General features: G+C 38.0%; 1 protein-coding gene across 1 annotated transcript in view; it reads right to left on the bottom strand.

Annotated features, from left to right (window-relative positions):
- Positions 1-1,908: 1,908 nt before the first annotated feature.
- LOC108672066 (calcitonin gene-related peptide type 1 receptor) overlaps positions 1,909-17,969 on the bottom strand; it is a 29,361-nt gene continuing 13,300 nt past the window's right edge. Inside the window, exons 4-8 of the mRNA XM_018159683.1 lie at positions 13,066-13,276; positions 5,797-5,917; positions 4,926-5,082; positions 3,733-3,866; positions 1,909-2,010 (exon numbers count right to left, since the gene is read on the bottom strand). Of these exons, the coding sequence (XP_018015172.1) occupies positions 1,909-2,010; positions 3,733-3,866; positions 4,926-5,082; positions 5,797-5,917; positions 13,066-13,276 (725 nt within the window). The remainder of the gene's footprint in view (positions 2,011-3,732; positions 3,867-4,925; positions 5,083-5,796; positions 5,918-13,065; positions 13,277-17,969) is intronic.

The following is a 17,969-nucleotide window of genomic DNA, read 5'->3' as shown; positions in this document are numbered from 1 at the left end:
GTGAGTAAAAATTTGCAATGGCGAATTTTTACGTGACGAATAGTAATCCAATGATTGTAGCTCACCCAAAGTGATACCAAGTTCTTGACTTGATACATTAAATAAAAACAAAGGACAAAAAGTAAATTTCAAATATTCTTCTAATTATTGAATATAAAAACTTATGCCAATGAATAAAAATCATATGAAAAGAGATTGTTAAGCACTCTGAACGCACACTCAACGACAATATTGATCTAATGAAATGGATGGAATTTTCGGAGTGTGGATGGAATGCAGATTTGGATTTTTTAGAGCATGAGCATTATGACTGCCATTTATATCCGCATGTACGACATTTTCGCGTTCCGGTAAGGATAGAAATGTGATGATTGGGATAAAAAATTCCATCCCTTAAAGACAGAAATTTTGTGGCTGGTCCTCCATAAAAAGCCAGGGTAATATCCATTATAGTTTCGTTTATTGAACAGTCGCGAGTAACTGGTGTGAACATCTGAAATTTGCACGGACTGGACAAAATTGGGGTTAACGTATATATTTCCTCACTTATTCATAGAATCGATGAAATTTTTCAGAGGCTGATAACCATTCATTATTTATAAAGTCCCTTATCACTTTATTGGAAATAGCGACTCTTGGTCTCAAAATAATTAGATGACCACTTTTCATTTGTTGTGATGAATTTCGTAGAATTCAATAACTGTCTCAATACTAAGTGAAATTTTTCTGAATCAGTCTGTAAAAAAATTGTGGATGCCACCTTAGGTAGCTGGAATCGAGAGATCTTCAACTAATAATCGCAATTCCCTTATTTTGCAATTGGTACCATGCATGGTGGCAGCTTATTTATCATACTCATCAGGTTTTGATACAGGATATTCTATATGTAAGTCCAACGCCAAATTTAATGAAGCTCAGATTATTTTTTATTCTTCTAAAATAATATCGCAAAACTTTATTCAATGTAACTATTCGCAGTTCGGTCGCCTCCTGCCGGACTTGTAGAGTTAAATGTCTTACTATTCTTGTTTGTTCTGATCTCTAATGCACTTATGTGTTTACTGAGAGCGGTCCATGGAAATTTGTAACATACGGTTTAGACACGCGCGCCAATTAACACTAATTCATGAAAACCACACCAATGCTGATATTTAAATATAAATATGATTACGTAATACTGTAGATACTAATAATATTGGAGTTAACTAAAAATATTTCGCTCTTTATTTTTCAGTTAAAACTGAAGGGAAATGGTTATTTATGTGTGTGTTCTTGTAGCGAAGCTCACGTTCAAAAACCACGAGCACCGCCCAATTAAGGGAATCTAGAATCAGAGCGAGGAAATGTTGCGGCAAGATTTTACCAACTAATTTAATTGGCACGGTTCTTATCATTTCAATTCGTGATCAATAGAGCTTTCTATCAATGTGTGTTGCTTTGTACGATTTATTAAGTGATTATTGTAGAAACTAATCCTCGTTAAACATCACCTCTCAACTGACTGACATCAGCACCGTGTAGATGAAAATGTTAGTTCTGTTCGTTGATTGTAGATTTTTTTTTGTGAAATACACGGTTCACATTTTGGGGTCATGCAACTCACGCAGCTCTGATCATTTATTTTCCAGAAAATATAAACAATTTTGGTTTGTTCAAGGGTTAATTTTTTTAGAATACTTTCAAATTACTGCGGCAGCTTGATAATGAACTTTAACAAGATATAACAAAAACGTTCTATAATCGTGAGAAAAATACTGGTTTAGAAAATGGAAATTTTAATTTGTTCCGATCAACATTATTAGTCGTAATTAATTCTCTTAATTACACTGCTATATATATGTACATTTTACACTCAATTCAATTTTTAGCATTAGCTTCACTTTTCGAAAATAATGAAAGTAATTCCACCTACTTGTACTGGCGAATGTCGTTGCCGTTCCGTGAATCGCTCGTTGCTCGTAGCTTCAGCACCAAGATCCTGATGATGTTGATGAAGAAAATCACGTTTATCTGCGCGAAATAAAGGGTTAATTTTATTATTAAATCTGGTGAGTAGATACTAGAATACATAATTTACTACCTAATCATTTTTTAGAGCAGCTTGATGCTGTCGTGCGCATAGTGGCAGGTTTAATGTTCATTTAAATCACGGTCCCAGTAAAATACTTTATTACACAAGACGTTACATTTACATTAGAAGTTTTCTTCACAGACGAGACTTAAGCACACAATATGGGCATCTATTTGCTTCAGTCCGGGGGACAAGTTTACGAAACACAAGATGCTGCTTTCACGACCACGTTCCTACTGCTACCTTTTCCAATCCGCACTTTCCCAGCACAGTGTCAGTACTCTCTAAAACATTTTTACAATTCAAACCTTCTAATCCTAATTCTAACTTGACAACACATTTATATAATAAAAGCATAATACCTAACAATAAAATAAAGTTTAAATTAGGACCTTTACAATGCCTACAGTAAAAAATTCGCACTAAATTATTATTTAATATTAAGCACATTTCGGACCTTAGGAGGCTGGAGCCTAGGTTTACGTGTGCAATACTTCATTCTAATTAGATTCCCCATTTTATCTCTCTCTAACCTAATTGGCTATTCCTTCACATTATTTCCCTCACAATTTTTACCTGGACTGCACGCTGATAGTGTGGCAGGTAACTGTGCAGGGAACGATTACGAGAACAAATCAATGTGCAGTCATGCGGGGCGATCAAGCAGAGGCAGTTGAAGGCTACAAAGCAAATTTGCATGGAATAACTTCGATAAATTTCCGCCAGTTTTTCAGGCTAACATATTTTAAATAATAATAAAGCTTAACATACATGACAGTGTAATGAACAACAAAATGAACGAAATCAAAATACAACAGAATGATGAAGCCACAAGAGATCACTTGAAATAAGCCAAACATAGTTATGTATATACGCATAACATTAAGTTCTGTATTGAAGTCCAAAGATAACGTTATGAAAGGTAGGCCAAACATAGTCATGTGAGGCAGGCCACAGTCATAATGAATAGGCTTAACATAAAGTCATGCTAGTCAGAAAATTAGTAGGATCTAAGCAACTAAACTTGGAATGAAAACCTAAAAATAACTTCAAGATATGAACGATATGCGAGATAAAAAGAGTGATGATGAAATAAATGATAATGATTGAAAAATATAAATTTACATCCTAAAATTTTTTAAATTTATTGGAATGATCTATAATGGATGCTGTGATTATAGATGATGCAAGGAATATAAGCCAGCAAATTACAGTGAAGTAGTGCGTTTTCCAGTTCAATAATCCTCAATAATTTCATTCATATCAAGAAATAAATTTATCGAATATGGAATATGAGGGAAGCTCATTAGTCAGGAGCTTAATAATTTGTCATTGAATTCTCTACACCAGATCTCGGCTGCGAGTATTCGAATGTGTCTTACAAGAAAATTAATAACTCAAAACCAATAAAAATATGCAAGGGCTTGTATTTTAATTGTAATTATAAAAAATTGGCAATGACGTGAAGAAATGGGCATTCAGTCGAAGCTTAATCAGCGTAATACAGGGCACAATTCGAATTAAGTTTCGCGATTATAATGGTTAATCAAGAATTAATTTCTTCGCATGCGTGCCTAGATTATACATTGAAGACACTGAAGAGTAGGATCTAGATGATCTATAATTCAACACAGAATTAAATTTAAAAACTGCACACTGACGATGATGGCGGTGAAGGGCAGGATCATGAGGATCCATTCGATTCCTTCTTGCGGCAGAATGAGGCAGCCTGTCACTGACTTGTAGACCGCAGCCCTCACCACCACGTACACCGTCACCGGCAGCACCGGCAACCCTACACAGCGTATCAAACTAGAATTTAACACGATTACCATTTATTATTTAATTTATTATTATTAAAACAATCAGAATGCCACCAATAACTGCATGGCACTTTAACTTACCGACTGAAGGTACTGGCACTGAAGCTCTATTCTGGACATATTGAATTATCACATAATTATTATACCATTCTCAATCGCAATATAGCTGAAATGCATAAATAAAGCAATAATAAGCGCATGTCTATGCAAGTCTAACAAATAAAAGATAATGGTAGGGATTCAAGGGCTGTAACTGTGCATCGAGCACTAGCAACAGCAGCGCTGGTGTCATGATGTGTCACAGAAGAAGATTGCGTCTGGCGACGATCTTTTGTATGGAAAATATGAAAGAAAGAAAGCATTATGACGATCGCAATTATAACTGAAGAATTTTACCACGAGCCAAATAATTATGCCTCAGTCCCCATCCAGAGAAGCATAGAAGAACATGAAATATTTGCAGGTATGATAAAAATATGATTTCAAATGAGAGCATATACTGCGCTGAAATGATATGATTTCTAATGTGTTACTGCGAGTATGATAAAAATATCTTTCCCTATTGTCACAAGAAAATTTGAAGTGGGCTTCAGCAAGAGAGCGCAGTTATGTAGTAGTGTCATCTCGAGACATAATGGCACTAAGTTGAGGTGGAAAGGCAATGCGAAGATTCAAATCTCTATATTATTTGACTTAGTTTCTTCCGTATATACATGTCAAATCGAGTGATGCGCTACGAAATTGCCGGCAACTGCACTTAAGTTCGATTGGAAAAATGAAACTTATATAGTTCAAGTCATTTGTGCTACGGATTAGGTCCTGAAAAATTCAATATTCCTCACTTTTGCAAAAAGGTGAGAGATAAATAAAAACAAATAGAAAAAATTTAAGCGATTATCTTCAATGAACATAAAATGAGCTCTTAGTAAATTTCTCCCTGAAATATGCGTCTGAACACTTAATTACCTATAATTTTTGCCCCTTCCCCTATTTCATTTCTTATGATGGTTTTTGCACGCATAGCCCCTCACCCCATCCCAGGCAGTAGAAGATGAGGAAATTTCTCTGCTCAGCGAAGGCGGACGCTAGCAGGCGGTGGAGGTAGAAGCCTTCGTTGAAGAACCACGTGTAGTTACTCTGGCGTAGATACCTGAGTACTGTGTTCAGTACTACGCACCACCACGGGCTCTGTTACACAAAAAGTGAAGTTAAGAAATGATCAAATAATAATTGTCAAGTTATGGGCAAGGCAGAGCCATTACCTTAAATTAATGAGAGGATTGTGTACATTGCTTGGTTACGGTCTGGGCAAATGACATGACTATTGGTGCTGCTGGAACTCGAGAAAATTTGTTCTCAACAACACTACGAATTAAGTACACTGATCACGTACACATATTTCCAAGCGGGAAATTTCGTATTCTGCAATACGCCACATAGGAAAAGTGGCAACTGACACCAAACATGATAAGCTGTCACTTCTACATCGAGAAAATAACGACGCATGTAAAGTTTCTTACCTGCGCCGTGCATTCACTCATTTCAAACAAGAAGAAATGGCTTTAATTACATGTGCGGTTGAAATTGAGGTCTTCAGACGAGTATACGCAAATATATAATCTAATGGCATCTTACAAGAAATAAGAGCAGCCCCCTTCCCCCTCACGCAGCACTGGAACTATGTCTACTCTAATACTAATGGGTGCTAAAATTCTAGTAACACGTGATCCCGCCAATCCAACAATTGGAACGCTTGTAAAGTAATTGACAAGTATGGTGTATGGAGAATATCATTTCCGCTGCAGGAATTTTTCATACAAAATAAACAATTCACACTATTCTGACAATGGGCATTTAAAAAATTTAATTATATAATTAATCAGCTATTGGCGTTCCACTAACCATACTGATGACGCTGGGGCTTGATATTTGTAGGGATCTCAAGCAGATGTTGAAAATCGCCTCCAGGATTAGACTTAGGAAGAGATGCTTATGGAGAGTAATACGACGCACCTGCAGCTGCCTGCGTGATAAAGAGTAGCAGGTAATGAAGGTAATGCGGTGCACCTGTAGCGCTTAAAGAGGAGTAATGGAGGTAAGAAAGCAATTGTTGGTAATACGACACAGCTGTAACTGCCTGAACGACTAGGGATATTACGCGTCAATCAGGCTATCAGCTTAGCCGAGGATAAAATGCAATAATTAAGTACACTGGTTGGTTAGATCCTTGTGCAGCTCATGTTTTAATAATAATTTAGTAACTTCCAGCCTCCTGCGCATTATTCGCTACCCAAGACTTATTCTTGGTACGCAAGGCCACCCGAACAGCTTTTCTTGGTCTCCATGGCCTCCGCTTGCAATCAGTGACTGGTTAGAATCTCCCTTCTGCATTTTAATGACCTTATAGTGTCTAGACAGTTTAGACAGGTTGGTGGGCCTAGACGCGTCATGCCGTGCTTGTAAGCTGTCTTAATATTATGGCTGCATTTCATGTTCAGAACCGGAACGGATTCAGAGCTTCTGATTTCGTGCTCATCGAGTCTTATGCGACACCTGTGACAGTTGCGAAACAACATTAAAGTTTTGTTAGAGGGAGGACATAAGAGTCCTCCGTGTATTGCGAACAGGAAATGACATGCCATCTGTTGACCAAGTATATATTTGTACCAACACCTGAATTCTCCATAGTCGTGTAGGTACACTTAGCTTCCATTTATGGCTGAACTAAACGGCAATATTTTGAAAGAATTGATACCTAATGACGAACGCTTTTTTCAAACGAAGGCAACGTTTGCCCAACGACAACAATAACATTGGAGGTCCCATACTAAAGAATTTCGCTAATTAATTAAAAAAATTAACTTGAATGGATTGGGTTCCATCAAATGTAAAGTATCATGAGGGCGCAAATTTCTATACGCGATATCATGCAGAAGGAGACAAATCGGCTCCAAAGTATCTTGCATTTTGTCGGCGGCTCTCATTTTCAAATTGATGGGCACATTTACCCTCGAAGGTTGGCGAGACGACTAATTGGGAGTTATTAGACGATATAATCGCGTCTCCTGCGCCAGAACAATCTATGATTGCTTCACACTTTAGCAGTTTTTACCCTCCTAATTTTATTATTGAAATAATATTAGCAGTTCATCGACGGCAGACCTCCAGTAAAAATGGTTCATCGACTAGTATGCCGGCACTAAATTTGCTAATTGGCTCCAGGCTTTTTTTCAGTAAGCTCTAATGTTTGCAATGCTGAATCAATATCTTGGTCGAAAAATTCTCATTAATACGAGCAGGCTTGGTCTAACCAAGGCTCGGAACAAATATTAGAGCTCGCATTGAATTGAGCACTGCCATTGCGACTAAATTGGAACTTCAGCACCGTGCAGACAAACAAACAGAACCGCAACTGCTTTCAACCAGGTGCTTTTCCTTCAATTAATATTGAAGCTAAGTTTGCCCTTCACCCCATTTGTCTACTCTAAAATAACTAATTTCTTGCAGGAGAATTTTCAAGATTTACCGTAAGTCGAAGGTTTTACTTGAAACGAAACCTTCGAGTTGAACTAATAGTTTAAGGATATACTGACATACTCGTATAATGAATGACTGTTGAGTATTATGTCATGCAACCGGAAGAGAGAATTTCGATATATAGCAGCGAGGTTGAGCCTTGGTTCAATTGGTTTAAGGTTGAGCCTTGCTTTTGAGCCTTGGTTGAGCCGCGTTACCTTGGTTGAGCCTTGCAGTGGAACGACAAACTAAACCACTATTACGACCAAAAACAGGAGTAATATTACTCGCAATCTTTTGGAGTGTTATACACTCCGTGGTAGCCGAGCTATAGCAGCCTTTGTTGTGTGATAAAAGACGTAGGACGCGGAATTAAGAAGGCTGGCCTGCCCTTTGTTGGGAGTTTTTCACGCAGAACCTGCGACTGGTCGAGCCTTTTGGCGACATATTTGCCCGTAACTCCAGACTTGGACTCCGTAATTGACATCAATGGAGTCTTCGGTATTACCGAGAGCATTGTCAAAAGTTGCACATTATACAACGTATCAGCAGATCAGATACAACATATTTTTCGGCACGCACAGGGAGCGCAAAGAAATTTATACATACATTCATGAGGTGAGTTTTTGATTTTACTTATTTTTAAGGCCTTTTTAGCTGATTTGTGAATAAAGTGATCCTAATACCGGGGATTATTCATTACCGTAAACTAGTGATGTTATAGCTGGAACGAGCTAGTGATGTTATTGCTGGAACGAGCAAGTGATGTTAGTGCTGGAACGAGCAAGTGATGTTATTGCTGGAACGAGCAAGTGATGTTATTGCTGGAACGAGCAAGTAATGGTTATAATACTAGAGCGAGGTAGTGATGGTTATTGCTTCGATGGCTTTTGCTTCAACGAACAAACGATTGTTATTGTTTCGATGGTCATTTCTTTGAAAAGAGAGCGATGGCTATTAGATCGACGGTCATTGCTTCAATGAACCGGCGCTGGTTCGATAGTCATTGCATCAAGGAGAAAGCGATGGCTATTAGTTCGATGGTGATAGGTTCAGCAAACAGGCACTGATTGTATATATAAGTTCGATGGTCATTGCTTTAGCACATAAACGATGATTAGTTCAATGGTTGTGAGTTCGACGAATTGGAGGTGGTTATTGGTTCAATGGTTCTTGCTTAAACTAACTAGCGCAGGTGATGGGCTCGATGATCGCAAGTTCTACCAACAAGAGACGGTTATTGGTTGATGGTCATTAGTACGTTTTACGAGTGATTTTTAGTGGTTCGACAAAAAAAGATTGCCGTTCGTTCAATGGTTATTAGTCCAACTGACAAAATATGTACGTCGAATCGAAGATGTGCCATCATTCTTGCTCGATTCTTGATGCACCAGGTGGAGGTGGAATGGTCTGAAGCTTAACCCAGTCAAATTTTGGAGTCAGCTTTTGGACGCCTAAAGGGTTCAACTCTCGCCTTAGAAGTAACTCAGGATTGAATCGGCCACCTTACTGTATTCGGTTGTGATTTAGGAGCCTTTTGCGGTAATTTATTGCCTGCTGGGCCGAATCTACGTAATATAACCGAAAGAGCTGCTGGTCATGCTACTTCATGATAGCCTGGTCAGACTCGGGTATTAGAGCGAACCACGACCAAATCCCGCTCATGAAATGGCGTGCACACGTACGTTTGTTAACTCATACGATGGATCAAGATGAGAGTTGACTTAATCAATTTTTTGAGCTGGCGTGGTAGTTAGATAGAAATTTTATTACGTATACGACCAAAATTATTATTCGACAAAAAGAGGCCATTATTTTTTATCATCCTATATATATAAACCAAAGGCTGCTGAGGGCATGAAAACATGATTAAGGGGTGCAAAAAGAGAAAAAACTTGATAATGATAATGAGTACGTGACAGCAAAAAATCAATTCCTGCAGCTCTATAAGGCAATTTCTCATATATATCATAGCATACATAACTGATATGCAAGACGTTAATTTTCAGAACCAGCCACAGATGAACGTCCGGATTTGCGTCAGGGCCTTCTAATTTTATGAAAGGTTCAGATCATCATGATTTTGGGATTGCACTGCTTGATATTGTGATACCAATACATTGCACGCTAACATGCACTGTACAACACTCCTTCGCTTATGCAAACAAGGTCTTAAAAATTTGAATAATTTTAGGTCAACGTGATATCGTGGTACGTATAATGGCCGACTTTCCCTAGGCACTCCACTACTTTTTGAACAAATGAAAACAAATTTCATTCTTTGATTCAGATGACATTGATAACCAAACCATGTAAGTTTTTACGGTTCGCATTGTACAGAGTTACTTTATTGTATTCGCAGTGCAAAATTTGTTGCAAGACACTTTTAATGTTTGAATTTCACCTCGGTTGAGGGTGAAATCTGTAGGAGGGAACCGACTCTGACATTGCTGGCGGCAATGTTCAAGTGTTTCTTGTGTCGATTAGGTGTCGAACGACTCACGCTGCTCATGTCGATCGTGTAATCGTGCCATGAAAAGTGAAATTTGTGACTTGAAATTAATTACCAGTCCTAAAGGCTGAACATGTAAATTCAGAACATTGTTAGAAACAAAAATTTATTAGATTACTGTGCAGTGTGCGAAGCTCCATATAGTAAGTCCGTTGGAAAACCCGGCACCGGCTTGACTGCATTCAACTGAATGCCGCACAGTTGAGTTGTCAAGATGTTAGGAGTAATGTAATTTTTGTAATTTGAGGTATATGTTGTCATGAGCGTGCTATTTAGCTGCTCGTGTTCGTATGCTTCAGGTTAAAATTTTTTATAATTTATTAAGATATCTGGATCGAATTGTGGAACCGAAATTTGAGCATTGGCAACAGTCGACTGCGTAGAAGCGTAGTTAAGTTCACCGTGCAATCTCCGCCACCGAGCCGTTGCAAGCAAATTTACGCGTTTAAAACAAGGATGCCGAGTGTATTCGTAAATAACTTCTTTACTTGTATCCCATGATTAGGTGTTTTTTTTCCGTTGTAACATCAGGTTTGTTACCGGAGTGAAATCGAGCCATCGCTATGAATCGTGTATTTTTCGGAGAATTACATATTATCAGGAGAGAAATTTCTGCTAATGCCATCTAGCAAGGCAATGTTAGAATTAGAAAGACAAAAAATTCCAACTACAATTTCGATTGTAGTGATATCGCTATTTTTCTTTATTGCCGCTGTAGGCAGAATTTTATAGACCTGCTGAAAAATAGTTCGCTGAACGGTACTTACTAGTGACGAATCGTGAAATGACAAGTCGTTTTTAAATTTTATACTGATTGTTATCCCCGCGTGTATGCGGGAATGGAATGCAAGTGGGTCTCGCCTTGAATTTCATTGCTGCAAAAAATTCATAATGATAATATTGTATGTCATTCCATCCCTATAAATAGGAGAATTAGCTACCATATTTAAAGCCTACCATGTTGAAACAGCTTTTACAAATCAAGTCCATTCATTAAAATTGACTCTGGTAGATCCACTAGGCAGTTGTTTGTTAATGTTTTGGGAGAACATTGAGGACTGATAATTGCGGGAGTAATGTTTGGTACTGGTGTACGTATATGTTGTAGAATGCTTGGTAATGGTAAATGTAAGAGAATGCATAATGATGATGGGAGATAATTGAATCATTGTGAGATGTATAAATCATTGTGAGATATTTGAATCATTGTGAGATGTTTGAATCATTGTGAGATGTTTGAATCAATGTGAGATGTTTGAATTATTGTGAGGTGTTTGAATCATAGTGGCATGTTTGATTCATTGTGTTATATGTGAGAACGCTTGAAACTGGCTTAAGTGACAGAAAATTTTGCCCTGGTGTATGTGTTGGTTTTTTGTTAACCGGCACAGAGAATTATGTTTGGGTCGCCTGCCGAAGACCACCACTGCCCTGGATATAATGGACCATCATGATTCCAGCCTTCCGGAACCTGGCCTTCAACACTTCAAGCCGTCCGTATCTAGGCCGTGGGTCGAACCAGCCCTCGGTCGAACGGCCACTTGGCGAAGGACGATAACTTTTGGAACAGAACTAAGCTATCTGAAACCTAATCTTAGATGCGGTGAACGTAAAATTACATAATTTAACGATGCCCTTAAGTCAGATTCGATCCGCGACCTGGTGGTGCACGGCAGGTGGTGGTCAAGGCCGGAAGAGGTCAAAGCCGAGTGGTGCACGGCTGATTGGTGGATGCCCGGAGAGATGCAAGGCGTTCGATTCAGGGCTTATTGGTGCACAAAATTTATGGTGCACGGCTGCGCTCCCGAATGTTTAGTTCTGATAAACAGAGCTGGGCAGCGCTACCTTGAAATGTAGCGGCGCTACCGCTACCGCTACCGTTACATGCTCTAAATGTACTGGGCGCTACTGCTACCGCTACACCCACTAGATTGTAGCGAGCGCTTCCGTTACCACTACAGTAACATGTAGCGCCGCTACATTAGCACCTACAATGGCCAAAATTATTGGAAATCTCTAAATATTTATTGTTCTGCTATTGGGATTTACTCATAAACATTTAATGATAATAAAACATTTTCAAAACATATCAATGCAACTTTATTGCAATTAGCCTAACCGAACTAGTACGGGTTAGATACTGTTAATAAAAGTTAGTTATTTTTATGTTTTACCTTCCCTACATGGATGTCTAATTTAATCTACCAATCTCGAAAATTATCCACATATACATATTGAAAATCAGTCTTTTATTTGCATATATATGTGGATTTTTTTAGATTGGTAGATTAAAGTAGACATCCATGTAGGGAAGGTGAAACATAAAAATAACTGTAAGCAAACTGAAACATGAAAAAATACCTGTAAGTGGGAACTGGCAAAAATTTAACAAGTAACAACTAACATGTTGACACTAGTAACACGCTGAGGTTGACAACATTACACCGAAATCTTTCGTTCAGTTTTATTCTGTAATTTATATTATGTATGTATCATGCTGGTTTTTAAATAATATTTAATACTATTAAGTAAAATCTAAAGGCTTTATCTATAAATGTAGCGGTAGCGCTGTATCGGCAAAACCTCGTATCGCTACTTAAATATGTAGCGAGCGCTATCGCTACCGCTAAAATTGCTTAAATGTAGCGCCGAACCCGCTACTGAAAATGTAGCGCGCTACTGCCCACCTCTGCTGATAATTGGGGTATATACTAAATGTTTAGTACTGATGAATGAGGCAATGCAAAAGGCAATTTATGTAATGAAACGCCCCCTCCCTTCCCCTCAGTATAAGGCGGGAAGGAGGAGGCATTTTTAGCGCACTTTTCAGAGTCAGTCGTGTCCGTCTCGAAGATATCAGGTGCCCAATAAGCGCGTCCCGCCTTCGCCCCACGGTTGTCAGCGAATAGACCGAATTTTAATCGAGCGCTTATTTTGCTCCTACAACCGGAGCGCAAAGCGGACATAGAGCAGCTAACTTACGCTCAAATCGAGCTTCAGGCGTCCATAATTCCGAAGCTGACAACCCGATAAATTTCTATAGGGAAGTAGCTAATCCGTCACTCGTGACGAGCGACATAAATCATTGCTGGACAAAGACACCGATGCGAACGTCGTGAAAGACAACAGATAATTACGCATACCTGTACGAGAAGAAGATAATAAGCGCAGGTAGCAACGCTGCCACAGAAAGGCTGCAGACTGCGATATGCCAGCGCATGCGCAGTTTGATGTTCTCAGCCACGATCTTCTTGTAGTCGCAGTCCGTGTAGTTCGTCCACTCGTTGTTGCTGATGTGGCGGAACCAACGTCCGTCCGCCAAACATTCCTTCTGAGCCTTCTTGCCAGATGCACCTGGGAAGAGAATAATTGCCTCGTGATACTATGATACTAAATATATGACGATTACATTATGTACTGTAAATGGAGTCATTTGAAGTAATGATCATGATAAAATAAGTTTGAAGCCCACTCTCATGAATCGAACTTACCACCGTCGGTGCTGTCATATTCGACGTAAAAGCATTCGCGGTTACAGTGTGCTCTGACAAGCACGCTAGTGTAGCCCAAAACAGCTTTGAATATAAATCCATCGTTGAAGATTCTTATATTTAAATCAAGATGATTATAACTGGGAGTCCAATTTCATTCATCTTTCAACCAATGCGCATCTAAAAATGGTTATAAGGAAGTTTGTAGAAGAGTAACAGTAATTTAAAAACGGTAATTCGCAGTACTTCAACCACGAATAATAAATGTGAGTTTGTTGAATGCAAACAATAAATAACATGTGTGATCAAACTAAATTTATTCAAGATTCTCGTCATCTGATGCTCACGAACTAATTGATTATCGGCTGATGCTGCAGCAGATAACTTAAGAGAAAAATGAAGATGAATTTCTGGGTCAATATTTATTTATATTTCATGTGGAAAAACAATGTATTTAACAGTTATGTTTCATGACAGTTTCATTTCCCCAAAATCGTCCCATTGTGACATGGAGCTTAGATGACTTGAAGAATATATTTGTGTTCCAACAAACTGCAGCCATGACCGTGTACAAATTTCCCTTTTGATATATTTATGGAATTGTTAATTTAATAACATGAATTAAATTAAAATAAATGTAGAGCCTGTGTTTGTCCATAAGCACTACAAAAGGGGTGGCTGCGCAAGATCATGTCGGTCTGGGAATTTTGATGCACGGACCGAAAAAAAAGATGACACTAGCCACATTCTCTAGTAACTGCACCACTGGTCTCTGTGATTAAAAGTGATCCAATATCAAACGATTGCTCAAGTGAAATTCTTCTTTTTCAAAATTGATCTTGTGGCAACTTGTATCCAACGCTCGAGTCATTTTTTAAATATTTTGAGATTATAATAACAAGTAGTTTCGGAAAATGCACTTAGGCTCCAAAAAAGTTATCATCAGGTATAAATCAAATCTTAGATAGTCATACCGAATAAAAGTTTAAAATTTAATCTGGATTTTAATCCGTAATTTTTATATTAGTTATGTGTATTTATCTTGTGTATTTATCCTCAAACGTGCACACTGCTTACACGTGAAAAATGGTCAGAAGCAAGACGTTGGTAATAATTGTAAATGTCATCGCTATGTTACTAATAATCCTTATAGTTGCGCGCATATGAGACCTGGAGAGCCTGCAGTTGAAAATCTACATACCACGCACGTTGATGATTTTATACAACTACTCATAACAATTTGTTCGATCAATTACCAGTTTTTAGCTTATACGGTGTATATAAACGCAATATAATTGCGTCAGCGGAGTTCATAGAAAACGTCATTTCAACCCGACAACTAGTCTCAACTGCGAAAAGAAAATATTCAGTTACACGCGATTGACGGGTATCGTCAGGATAACGGGATTTTGCTATAGCAGGATTATTCATTTCGGTAAACGCCTTTTGCGTTAGCCTCTTAGTCCTGAGTACAGTGCGAGATAAGCGCAACAATGATCTGCTTCTCCGGAATAGACATAATCAGGTTAATGAATGCAGTATGGAGTTACAAATTAAGATTCAATAAAATGAGAAGTTGACTTCGTGGATTGCAGGGGAAGAAATTTTAATATTGACATTGGCGAGGGTTAAATTTTGGGAATGCGAGTGAACAGTACTTCGGTAAGACGAATGGGAAGTAGTGTTCTAAAATCTGCCATCCGGAATATATATGAAAAAAGTTTATAATATACAAATGAGTTTCAAGATACAGGAATGAAAATTGCGTCTTGGTACAGGGTAAACAAATGGTATTTAGTCGTACATTGAGATCTCGTTCGAGGCAGCGACGAACATGGTGTTATAGGCCGGCCACTTTAACGCGTACAGGCGACGCATATGCGCTTGGGATGCCACTAATCTGTCATGCTGTCCTGCATAATTCACAGCTCGATTCCAACGAGGTCGAGTTGCATATTCCTTCGCCTGCAATTTTATTCGCGCATTTGCAATGCTTCTGTAGTCAGCAATGCAGCCGAAATACTGGACGACTTTAACAAACCTGTTAAAGGAATATTCGTTTCGAAGGATTCTGATTACAAGTCTCTTCACCTTCTCTCATTAAAATAGGTTCTGTGAAATAAACGTAAAAATAAAATAATTTTTTATATATTTTCTTCAAGCACAATAATAGAGATTAGAGAGCCAGCAGAATCGAGTGGACTAATATCAACTAAAGTTTACGTGCGTATGACAAACACCTAGTACCATTGAAGAAAAAAAATTATAAAAATTACGTACTATAAACTGCATGGAAAAGTAAACAACGTCGTTATTAATTTTCGGTTGTACGAATTGACAACGGGTTCCCATTCAGGGCAATTTTATTGTTTAGCATTTACTGCCATTGAGATTAAGACTGCCATTTAACATTAAGTTGCGTACAAAACATACCCAGTGCAAGCGACATCGGTTATTCATTAGGGAGCGGTAAAGACATATGATACAATGATGGTCAATAAAATTAGAGAAAACATGCTCAAATGGTCAAGGTTAGATCATGAATCCGGTGTTCTGTTTCAAGAAATTCTGTTGTTGTATCGTGTACGAGATTTTGCACTCAACGCATAGCAAAAGAAGCCACACGCAATTGGAGAGACGACACGTTAAATATTGATTAATGCAGACAGCTTGTCTGGGACCCGCTCAGAATTTGGTCAACGAACTACATAAAGCGAGTCTCTGACAACACAGTTAGGCTGCGCATTTATATTACGTCTCAGGATATAAAACATCAGATCAGACTCGCTCCCTCTTTTGCCATCCAAATCTAAGAGCCCACAGACATCACACAGCTCCTCCAGCTGTAGGTTTATGAGCGTCTCATCTCAAAAATCGGATGGGAAGGAGTTTTTCTTGAGCAGCGCATTAATAACATCTACAAAAGCAGCAGATAGAATTAACATTGTGTTCGACTTCTGCTATGCGAAGGAGCTCCCGCGGGCTAAGTTAGGACATCCGGAAAGAGCCCGGATGTCATTATTGCATGATTTGCCGCGAAGACTCGAGCCTCAATTACACTCCCGGTTGCTATCAATATCACATCGGAAACTGTGATCCGCTAAGCCAATTATTTTAAAGGAGGGGCCATCAACATCACGCTATTTCATAAGTTGTACCAAGACATGGATTCTATCCAATATGACTTCCATACTCATCTGTGCGTTGCTCGTCGAAAGGAAATGTTTTCGTTCGCGTATTTGACCTCTTTGACGAATTGCAGATATTATTGCCAGCTCAATTGAAAAAAAAAAATCGAGAGCCGTTCAGCTGTCGCTTTACCTACTTTGTAAATGTATTTAAAGCTCTGGATTGCGTATTACAAAACCGAAAACTATAGGCAACTACCCAGCTGGCTGGAGAGTGTAAGGACTGGAGGGGCCAATTGCCACAGGGTTGCAAAAACCGAGGGTTTATTTAAATTTCCCAACCCACCCAGGTCTTGAAGAAAAAACCCATTGTCATATTTTAAAAACCCGAGCGCAATGTGTAAAATATTTTTTGTTCAACTTTCATCACTTAGATCATTTACACCTATCTTCAAACTGCTTTCCATTTATGTTTGTTATTAAAAAGTTGATGCTAGAGAGTGTCAACCTCTGTTACTATAATTGCCATAACTTTTAATCTAATGTATAACTGTCAATTTTTAAACAGCAAATCAGTGAGGCAACATGATGCATCACTATCTGAAAACAGTAACACATTTCTGTCAGAGACTAAAAATCAATAGAAAAAATATGTATTTTAATTCGCCCATTTCATTGCCGTTTTATTTCTTCTCAAAACTCATGTAGTGCATGCCTCTAAAAATACAACTTTCAGTTTTTTCTTCAGAACTTTTGAAAAATTGGACTTATCATTTAGAAATTTGTACCAAACTTTGAAGCTGCTACTATTGTACTTGCTCAAAATTTGACATGATTGTTTTGCTAGTTGTTTTTAAGTAGGAAGCTAAATCGTGATAAATTGTAAAAACCCACATATTCTTAAAAAAACTATTGTGTAGGAAAAAAAAACTTCATGCAAAAAACCTCATGCCTTTTTTTCTTAGGATTTTGAAATGTAAGTATATATTAATTTATTTTTAATTGAGTCAATATATTTCTATATTATTTTAATATACAGTACAAGTCTGGTTCCATGGCTAAACATACAAAGTCTATTGACTTTGCTTCCCTCAATTCACACACTTGACTGTTGGCTTCTAGCAATGACCAATTTTCTTATAACTAGTTTTATGGACTTTTAAGTTGGTTAACACGAAAAATAATATAAAGCGTCAAGTTATAGTTTAAAAACGCATAGTGTATGTAAATTTATAAAAAAATAAATTATATTTTGTGTATGACTAATGTGGGTTTCTTACTATTTCACATGAGAAACGACAGCATGTGAATTAAATCGATACCAAAGTTGAAATTGATATAATACTTACATTTTTGGTAAGGCTAACATATAATAGGAACAGAAAATCTCTGTGAAGTGCATTTCTCTGGCAACGATGTCCCAAAAAT

This window comes from Hyalella azteca, unplaced genomic scaffold, assembly GCF_000764305.2.
Source record: "Hyalella azteca isolate HAZT.00-mixed unplaced genomic scaffold, Hazt_2.0.2 contig3816, whole genome shotgun sequence".
Taxonomy (NCBI): Eukaryota; Metazoa; Arthropoda; class Malacostraca; order Amphipoda; family Hyalellidae; genus Hyalella; species Hyalella azteca.
This window is presented reverse-complemented; position numbering and strand designations above follow the sequence as displayed.